The sequence below is a fragment of the Megalobrama amblycephala genome, linkage group LG24 (assembly GCF_018812025.1).
Source record: "Megalobrama amblycephala isolate DHTTF-2021 linkage group LG24, ASM1881202v1, whole genome shotgun sequence".
NCBI classification, from domain to species: Eukaryota; Metazoa; Chordata; class Actinopteri; order Cypriniformes; family Xenocyprididae; genus Megalobrama; species Megalobrama amblycephala.
In genome coordinates this window covers 20,468,959-20,479,366 of record NC_063067.1, presented here as the reverse complement: position 1 = coordinate 20,479,366, position 10,408 = coordinate 20,468,959, and the positions used below count along the sequence as shown (strand labels likewise).

At 37.8% G+C, this 10,408-nt stretch overlaps 1 protein-coding gene across 2 annotated transcripts; it reads left to right on the top strand.

Moving 5' to 3' along the window:
- Nucleotide 1: 1 nt before the first annotated feature.
- nol9 (nucleolar protein 9) lies at nucleotides 2-10,292 on the top strand. Of its 2 annotated transcripts, XM_048179271.1 has the most exons (14): nucleotides 2-139; nucleotides 574-611; nucleotides 961-1,514; nucleotides 2,288-2,510; nucleotides 3,330-3,460; nucleotides 3,700-3,844; nucleotides 4,376-4,472; nucleotides 4,687-4,784; nucleotides 4,994-5,155; nucleotides 6,376-6,625; nucleotides 6,754-6,868; nucleotides 7,381-7,555; nucleotides 7,752-7,885; nucleotides 9,747-10,292. In XM_048179271.1, exons 3-14 carry the CDS (start codon nucleotides 1,020-1,022, stop codon nucleotides 9,852-9,854), a joined length of 2,133 nt encoding a protein of 710 aa, XP_048035228.1. In that variant the 5' UTR covers nucleotides 2-139; nucleotides 574-611; nucleotides 961-1,019; the 3' UTR covers nucleotides 9,855-10,292. The 2 variants fall into 2 exon arrangements, with proteins under 2 accessions (XP_048035228.1, XP_048035225.1); XM_048179268.1 differs by lacking the exon at nucleotides 2-139 and having other exon boundaries at nucleotides 146-611.
- Nucleotides 10,293-10,408: the final 116 nt, after the last annotated feature.

Sequence of the window (10,408 nt, the reverse complement as noted above, 5' to 3'; positions counted from 1 at the left end):
TGCGCTCTTTAGTAGCTGGCCATTCAACTCATTGCGCTGGGTGCGCATTTCTTCACTTTTGAGCTGTTTGAATGGTTTAGCTCATGCAACCAAAGTGAACACCAATTCTTCAATTTTATGATATTTCTGATAGTTCTGGGTAGGTAGTTTATAGTGAAGTATTAATTCAGAGTGGTAGTGTAGAATCAAAGTTCACTCAAACTCCGGAAAATCTGTTACTGTCCACCACATGGCACATACGCTAACTGTGAGGCGCCAGTGCTGCACAAAAATCGCTCTTGTTAGCCACCGAGTTGTATATTTAACATGTTTTACGCTTCATCTTTGTTTCTCTTATATGTATGCTTTCAAACGCATTCACGAAACAGTGAAAATGCGGTCTTAAAGTAGAACAAAAGGGGGAAATGAACGACTTCGTTTCGATAAGTGGAGTGGAACCACAACAGCATCGTGCAGCGTGATTTTGATGTTTGCATGAAGCCACTGCCAGTTACATAGAAACGACAACATATCCACAGAAACTCTTTTTATACGTCTATAACGTTTCTGATTTGATTCAAATCTTTTGGACAGGAGAATCGCCGGTTACAGCCGCTTCTCACTTTAAACAGGTCAGTAAACTAACAACCACGAAAGTGGCTTTCCGTATCATATCTTAACAGATGATCTTACTAGTTGTTGGTAATAATGTAAGAGAAGTCAATTTTGCACTATATTTCACCATCTGAATAAACTATGTATCTGTCTATCTGTAATGTTACTCTTAAAATCCAGAAGTCTGTCTTTTTTTTTTTTTTTTGGTTAATTTTTTTCGTGTTTGTTTTTCTTTTATACGTTTTCTTGACTTTTGTTTCTTTTTCTTCCAAATCTAGAAGGCAATTTAATGCCTTTTCTTATAGATAAAAACCTTTTTATTGACACCAGGTGTGTTGACCCCATCATTACTGTCTTCATTCACAGGTGTTCCCCTGCCCTGGATTTATGTTGTTTTTAGGCTCTTCGGAGTTCATCGGGTGACAATGAAAGTACACAAGGTTTCTTCTCGGTCCCAACACAAACAACGAAATGCCACTAAACGTCACAATAAGAATAAATGGCACAAAAAAGTACGCAGTCTGGACTCAACTCTCCCAAATACAAGTCCTGGGACTGCAAAGTTGGAGCAACAGATAGCCAAAAGCGAAAAGCCAACAATAAAACGTTTGCAGAAGTTGTATACGAAGCCTGTGACTTTTATCCCTAAAAACAGTTGTGCCGAGGAGGAAAAGGTCACGGCCCCTTCTGTAACTTCAGCTCACGTCCACACAAATGGAGGCACAGAACTGGATGACAGCAGCACTTCAGTGGACTCTAAAGAATGGAGTGAATATGCCAATAGTGTTCTTCAGAACGGCAAGGAGAGTTCAAACACAGAGTTACCTGACACAGACAAGCAGGAGGAGGACGATCTTCAATTCCATGCCCACCTTGACCATACCAACAACCGTGCTGTTTTAGTCATGAAACCAGGCCAGGTAGACTGATGATATCAGCTTTTAAACACTGTGATGTTGACTTGAATCAGTGATTTATTTCTTTATGTGTGCATGTACTGTTTTAGCAGTTGTTTAATGCCCGAATTTCCACTAGTGGTTGGCCAGTATGAGCTTTCCAACAGCAGAGGCATATACATTAACACCACAGTGGCCAATATAATGTTGATATATACACGTAATGGCCAATTCACACTGTGCTGACAGTAGCCAGATTACAGTATGCCAATTCTCAGACATTCTAATTACAATTCAACATGTTGAATCGGCGACAGATCAGACAAAACCCGACGAAGTGTCTTTTGCCTTCTCTCAGTGCGGTGTGAATTGGTCTTAAAGTTTGAGATGGTCATAAAATTGCTAAAATTCAATAAATTCATTTTGCTCTAAATTTGTGCACGCAACTTGTAAAAAAAACATAATCTGAAAAAAAATTAAGGCATGTATATTTGAAATGAACATGAACTACCAAGTCTGTTGTTTAATATTTTTATTATCATTATTTTAGTATTAATACTGTGATTATTAACATTACAGCCAGTGGCTGCAAACTTTAAAACACTTAAGTTAATCTGGGGTGCATTTCCCGAAAGCATCGTTAGTCAACTACGGTCGTAAGTCCCATTGAACTCTATTGTTAACGACGGAACTTGCAACCATAGTTCACTTTGGGAAATGCCCCCCAGCCTGGCCAATATATTGGTCCATGTCAGTTTCTGTACCTAGGCTGACTTTTGTGTCTGATGTGTGCACAGGTCTTGTGTTTCCGTGGAAAGTGCCTGCTCACTTGCCTCTATGGTCATGTAGAGGTGCTGGGCTTCACCATAGAGGAGGGCCAACAATCTTACCCCCTGTTCTCATCACCATCTCACTGCCCTCTCACCATCAAGGCCTTAGGAAACAACCCCCCTTCCAGCAAGAACAAGAAAGAGGGGCTGCTGGAAGCAAAAGCCATTATTCGCAAATATTTCTCTTCAGGTAGCATCATAAGGAGCATCCTGCCTTTATAACATTTTAATGACCCATTTTCTCACCCTCATATCACCCTTTAAGGCAAGGCATCCCAGGTTAATAGGGTAAAAAAAAATACTAATGGATATCACCATGCTTCCTCAGTTGATTGATTATATTAAGAATTGCTAACATTTTTTGTATTATGTTTTCTGAAATGTTATGTTTAAATATGCAAATGAGGCATTATATAATTAAATCTGCACTAATTTGCATACTTGGATCATTGGATAAAGCCAGGTTCAAAATTCTTTTCATATTGTAGGACATTGATTTTGGATATCTTTTTTTTTTACCACTTCATAAATCAGAAAATACTGTTAACAGCCAGACAAAAAAAAAAGAATTCACCATGTTTTTAGGAATAAATTGTTGTATAAAATCCGGCAAATGATATAAGAATAAACCCCTCTGTTTAAATCTTCATAATATAGATAGGAGTAGAACTGTAAAGTTTGGTGTAAGTGCTGCTGAAGTTGAGATTTCTGACTCGGCGCATGAGGAAAAAAAATCATTTTGAGTAAATGGCCTTTAAACATATGTATTATAATTGAAATTTACAGGAAAAAAAGTAGATAAGGTGCAATAAAATAAACACCTAAAAGAGTATTTTGGCTGTTTTCCTTCCACTAGTCAACATTTTATGAAAAGCCAAATATCCCAAACTTGACCAGTGCTTGAAAAAGAGATTTGACTGGTGTTGCCTTTTAATTTCTATCTGCACTGAAGTTCTTTTTTTGCTCTCACTTTCTAAAATTCTGTTGCAATTTATCTTTTTATGTCTAGAGCCAAGTAAAAAGCTCATGAGTGAGGTGGACTCGGACTCCTGCTTGGTGCTTCTGGAACCTCTGGACACGCCGCTCACTCGCTTTCTTACCAGCTTCTCCGAACTTGCAGAGATATTCGGCCTCAACTCGGTAAGTCGGTGACATTTCAGGTTTTACATGTTCACGTTTAAATAGCTGATGTGTAATATTGTGTGTGATGTTAAAATACATTCCCATTTTAATATGCAAAGGCAACTATAAGCAAGCCATTTGTAAGTTGACTTCCAGAAGAACGTAAACACTGGCTTTTGGGTGCTATTGGCATTGTTTGTTTGAGCACCCTGGCATAGCAACAGATATATTTGTGTCTCTGTTTATGCATTCTGCAGAAGGAGCTCAGGTCCCAGGCTCCCATCTATAACCCAGTTCTGTCAGCCGTGGGTGTAACGGCTTTGCGTGGACCGTGTGCACAGGGTCTGGTGACATCACCTAGTTTCAGAGAAGCTATAAGCAGTTTGCTCAGTGCCTGGGCAGGTAAATGTTAATACCATTTTTTTTTTTTTTTTTTTTTTTTTTTTTTTTTTTTTTTTTTTTTTTTTTGAAAGAATATTTAAAGGAATAGTTCACCCAAAAATTCAAATTGTCGTCATTTACTCAACCTCATGTAATTCCTGTGTAACTTTCTTCTGCAGAACATAAAGAAGATAGTTTGCAATGTCGTGTATACAAAGGAAGTTAATGGTCACTAAAACTGTTATCATCTTTTGTTCTGCAGAGAAAGGAAAATCATATAGGTTTGGAACAACATGAGGGTGAATGAATTAGGGCTGGGTTGATCTTTAGTCTGTGTTTTCTTTCTGTTTATGCGTGAACAAAAATTCACTAAAGTTATAAAGGCCACTTTAAATGTTTAAATTTCAGTGACAAATTGGAATAGAAACAATTATATATTAAAAAGTTGATATAAAACTGGTTTATGTTCAATTTAAATACTTAAATGTCATGCGCAGGGCTCTATAGAAATGTATTCTGTCTAAAGCAATGTAAAATGTTTTTTGTCCACAGGGGAATTTGACCGCTGTCCCGTAATTCTGGTGTGCGGGGGGAAATCCTCTGGCAAGTCCACCTTCAATCGGCACCTTATGAACAGCCTGCTTAATCAGTGAGTTCAATCTGTTCATCAGTTTAGTAATTAGAGGATGAATTGAGAATAATCTTGTATTTTTGAAGACTTGCCTGCATGCCAAGTTGTGAGCATGATTTTAAGTCATCAAATTTTATTTATTTAGCACAAGTTTAACACAACTTAAGAAATGTGCATGAATTATAATTTTAAGGTGATGTATTTCTCTCCCTACCTTGCTGTGTGTTTGCAGCACTGTAAGTGTAGAGTATTTGGAGTGTGATCTAGGCCAGACTGAGTTCACCCCTCCTGGATGCCTTTCCCTATGCACAGTTACAGAGCCAGTGCTGGGTATGTCATACTCAAAGCTCTTCATTTCCATAATAGCCAAATGAAGTACATTTTTCTTCATCAATACAATTTAAACTGATTCTGCTAATTCAAGAGCTTTCAACACTCAATTCAACACTTACATTTAGCATGTTGGTTTTTTTTTTTTTTTTTTTTTTTTTTTTTTTTACCCTAACAAATTGTGGTTATTTTTTATTTATTTTTTTTAGGGCCTCCTTTCACACATCTGCGTGACCCAAAGCACATGGTGTATTATGGTCTGGCAGATTGTCAGGCTGACATTGATCGGTATCTGGAGTCTCTCAAATCCCTGTGGCGCCATGTCAGTGGAGAGAGTCCTGTCATCATCAATACTATGGGCTGGGTTAAAGGTCAGAATTTTTTTTACATGAAATGGAATAAAATAGGAATATGATTTGAACTGCACAGATATGGACTCATTATTGGATCTTGAATATTTTTGCAAATATTAGGGCTCTCAAACCATTTAAAGGTGCCATCGAACGTTTTTGATGTAATATAAATCTAAGGTGTCCCCTGAATGTGTCTGTGAAGTTTCAGCTCGAAATACCCCATAGATTTTTTTTTTTTAAATTCATTTTTTTAACTGCCTATTTTGGGGCATAATTAGAAATGCGCCGATTCATGTTGCGGCCCCTTTAAATGCTCTTGCTCCCCGCCCACGGAGCTCGCGCTTGCCTTAAACGGTGCATAAACAAAGTTTACACTCCTAATATAACCCTCAAAATGGATCTTTACAAAGTGTTCGTCATGCATGCATCGGATTATGTGAGTATTGTATTTATTTGGATGTTTACATTTGATTCTGAATGAATTTGAGGCTGTGATCCGTGGCTAACGGCTAATGCTACACTGTTGGAGAGATTTATAAAGAATGAAGTTGTTTATGAATTATACAGACTGCAAGTGTTTAATAATGAAAATAACGACGGCTCTTGTCTCCGTGAATACAATAAGAAACAATGGTAACTTTAACCACATTTAACAGTACATTAGCAACATGCTAACAAAACATTTAGAAAGACAGTTTACAAATATTACTAAAAATATCATGATATCATGGATCATGTCAGTTATTATTGCTCCATCTGCCATTTTTCGCTATTGTTCTTGCTTGCTTACCTAGTCTGATGATTCAGCTGTGCACAGATCCAGACGTTAATACTGGCTGCCCTTGTGTAATGCTTTGAACATGAGCTGGCATATGCAAATATTGGGGGCGAACACCCCGACTGCTACGTAACAGTCAGTTGTATGTTGAGATTCGCCTGTTCTTCGGAGGTCTTTTAAACAAATGAGATTTATATAAGAAGGAGGAAACAATGGTGTTTGAGACTCACTGTATGTCATTTCCATGTACTGAACTCTTATTTAACTATGCCAATATAAATTCAATTTTTAATTCTAGGGCACCTTTAATAACATGATATACGAGTCAGGGACAAAATTTAATGCAGTAACTTAATATTATTATACTAATAAGTATATTAATATTCATCTTTTTTCATATAACAATTTTCATTTGAGTTTCTGGTACTAACTTGCTAACAAATGTCTTTCTCTTTCACAGGCCATGGCTTTCTGATACTGGTAGACCTCATTCGTCTTTTTTCCATTACGCACGTAGTGCAGCTGAGTTACGGAAATGCGCCACAGTGTCAACTTCTCACCCCAGAGTTCCTCAGGACTGCCCATGGCTGGCAGACACACCCTCCGCAGTCCACTTTGACAGAGGAGCCAGCAAGCCATCTCAACACCCAATCTCATGTATTTCTCAGTGTCCAATCAGAATTCGAAAGTGCTGGGACAGCTGGAGAAATGTAAGGCAGCCGATTTTAACTGTACCTATGATTATTTGTCAGTTCTTGTGGTGAAGATTTAACTAGGTCATTTTTGGTTATTTCTACTTTACAAACCGAAGTAAATTCCCATCCTGCATTCCTCACAGGCAACATCAGCGCAGTAATGAGCTGCGAGACCTGGCTCTGCTCAGCTACTTCAGTCAGCTGCAGTCCTCAGAACCTGGTCCCATCCGCCCACTTCACTGCTTCATACCCTACCAGGTTTTTATTTATTTTCTTGAATTTTTTTTTTTTTTTTTTTTTTTTAGGATTTTATTTAATATTTTATAGAGGTGGAACCTCTGGATTGTTCAGATAGTCCTTAAATTGATGATTCTGCTAACTTTGAGAGTAAGGGCTCAAAGTTACATCCAAAAAAAATGTTAAGTTTGACACACAATACAAGTCATGGCTGAGCAATTGGGTTGCATAAATATATACAGGTAAAGGGGTGGGTGGGTGGGGGTGTGTGTGTGTGTGTGTGTGTGTGGTTTTTCTGCAAGAACGCACACATCTTTAAAGTTAAGAAGCTTATTGTGACCCAGCGTGTGTGGTGTATGAAGTGTATGGTCTTAAAGGGAAAGGTGTATAATAAGTATCAGTCAGTGAAAGACATGTGCCCTCTAGTGGTTAAGTATGAAAGTGCAATTAAAGGGATAGACGTCCCACATAATTTTTTTTCTTTTTCTGATCATGTTTTATGTGAACACTGATTTTGTGCTCTATTATTGCAGGTCCCACACTCATCAGTGGCTATAGGGGTAATGCACTGTGAGGTCGCACCCAACAACATCCTTTATGCGGTTAATGCCAGTATAGTAGGGTTATGCTGTCTGAGTGAGAAGGTTGTGGGCAGAGGAGGTCCTGTTGTACTCTCCCAAACTCCTGTCTGTCAATGTGTGGGCCTAGGTGTGTATTCAAGGCCTTTTAATATGTGGATCTGAGATGGAATTGTCAAATAGCAAAGTATATGTTGTTGCATTACAAATATTCATTATACATCATGCAGACTTAGAAGTATAAAAATAAGAAACTTATATGAAAATAAAGAGATAAAACCTCCCTTAAACTGTAACTTGCATTTACCTGCTGTTGTGTTTTTAAGGTGTTCTGAGAGGGATAGACATGGCTCGAGGTCTGTACTTTCTGGTTACTCCAGTGTCTCCCTCTGTCCTGAGGCACGTGAACTGTCTTCTGCTGGGAGAGATCACTCTGCCTAAAAAAATGCTCACCAAGCAGGTATATAAATCAGCAATATACACTACCATTCAAAAGCTTGGGGTTGGTAATTTTATTTTAAATAAGTATTATGTGCTCATCAAGACTACATTTATTTGATCAACCATTCAGTAATATAAAGTAATATTGTGAAATAGTATTACAATTTAAAATCACTGTTTTCTATTTAAAGGTGCCATCGAACGTTTTTTTTACAAGATGTAATATAAGTCTAAGGTGTCCCCTGAATGTGTCTGTGAAGTTTCAGCACAAAATACCCCATAGATTTAAAAAAAAAAAAATTTAACTGCCTATTTTGAGGCATAATTAGAAATGCACCGATTCAGGGCTGCGGCCCCTTTAATTGCTCGTGCTCTCCGCCCCCCCAGAGCTCTCGACTCTATCATTACATAAACAAAGTTTACACAGCTAATATAACCCTCTTAATGGATCTTTACAAAGTGTTCATCATGGAGCATGTCTAATCACGTAAGTACAGTGTTTATTTGGATGTTTACATTTGATTCTGAATGAGTTTGATAGTGCTCATGGCTAATGGCTAATGCTACACTGTTGGAGAGATTTATAAAGAATGAAGTTGTTTATGAATTATACAGACTGCAAGTGTTTAAAAATGAAAACAGCGACAGCCCATATCTCTGTGAATACAATAAGAAACAATGGTAACTTTAACCACATTTAACAGTACATTAGCAACATGCTAACGAAACATTTAGAAAGACAATTTACAAATATCACTAAAAATATCATGTGATCATGTCAGTTATTATTGGTCCATCTGCCATTTTTCGCTATTGTCCTTGCTTGCTTACCTAGTCTGATTCAGCTGTGCACATCCAGACGTTAATACTGGCTGCCCTTGTCTAATGCCTTTCATAATGTTGGGAACATGGGCTGGCATATGCAAATATTGGGGGCGTACACCCGTCGGCTGAAGTTGGTCCTCATCAGCTTTTTTTGAATCGGCGTCGGAGCTCGTCGGTCAGTCGGGCCATCTGATCATTCTGATTGGCTGTACAGCTACTGCCACCTGCTGGTTTGGAAAGGCATTTCATCTTACGCAGGCGCAGAACGGACGTGCTACTTGGCCGTCCGGTGTCGAGTTCGGTTTATGTCAGGGCAACTTTGGACCCAGACGCTGCCGACGTGAGCAAACCCTGCAGTCTGCTTTCGCCGCCACTAGTTCGTCGGCGTCGGCTTGGTGTGTTCCGGGCTTTACGTAACATGTAGAATTGACGCACTACATGTAAATGATATTATTTGTATTTTCCCGTCAAAACAATGGAGTTCATTTGGTATTATTCAGCTTTTAAGAAATCGCAGAAGAGATGCCGTTTGCCGGTTTCTCCGGGAGTGGGCGGAACTAATGCGAAAACGGCAATCTTATTGGCTGGTGCTCATCTGTTACTGTCCCTGTTTTAATATCAGCAAATCAGTTCGAGCGAATGCTGACAAGGTGATTAATATTCATGAACCCAGCAGCTCATCAATCCTTATTGTGTTTATATTAGTAGTAGAATTGGTAGTAGCATTTTTATCTTTTAATAACTACTATATTATTTTTTATTTTTATTTTATTTATTTTTTTACGGAAACACTGAATGACCAACAATATCTTAAGCACCACCACCAGTCCTAAGTTCAGTTAAAATGACAAATATGCATTCCTACATGGTTACCAAGTTTCTAATTACTAAAGTTCTATGATCTATCTATCAATAAATAAATAAAATAAATATAAATATAAAAAAAAATGTGTGTGTATAAAATCAGTCTGGCAAGTAGCCAAAGGCAAATCTATTGCCAAGGTGTGCATCAAGAGTTGCAGTTGTACTTAACCTCTCTCTTTCTCTTGTTCCAGCTTGGAGTTGAAGGAGATTTACCTTACGTCACCACAGACTACAGCTTTGAAGCCAAAGGGGCAGGAAAGATTCATATCTACAAAGGACTGACAAGACCTGGTTTATAAAGTCAAATAACTAAGCTCTTCTGTATGGACTCTACTTTCTGTGAATGACATTTGTATCCTGGTATTTGTTTTATACCATAATAACCGAGGTAAAATTTGATATTGAATGTACAAATCTACACAAGTATCTTGGCTTTTGGAACTGTATATTATGGAGAGATGGAGTGTATGAGTGCATATGTTGTTTCTTTATCTATTGTTGAATGGCTCCATGTTTAAGATCTATATGGGAAACTTGTTTTGATTTGCTGTACTGTTACAGTTTGTCAACATGTCGTTAAGAATGTCATTAAGAGTCTGTTTTCTTTGCCCAAGTCACATTCCCAAACCAAGATATAATGCAGACTGTAAAATATTAAAGTGGGTTTCATTTTTGTCAAGAAATTAGTCTTGTTCATTGACATTTGCAAAAATAAAAACTGATGTTTTTAAAATTGAGACGTAAACAGATCAGCACACAATTCTTCAATTATTGCTGTAACAAGCAGTTTTAAGTTATTTTAATGCAACTTATTTGGAATAATGTTGTCTTGGCTCTTGCATGTTTGTTGCAA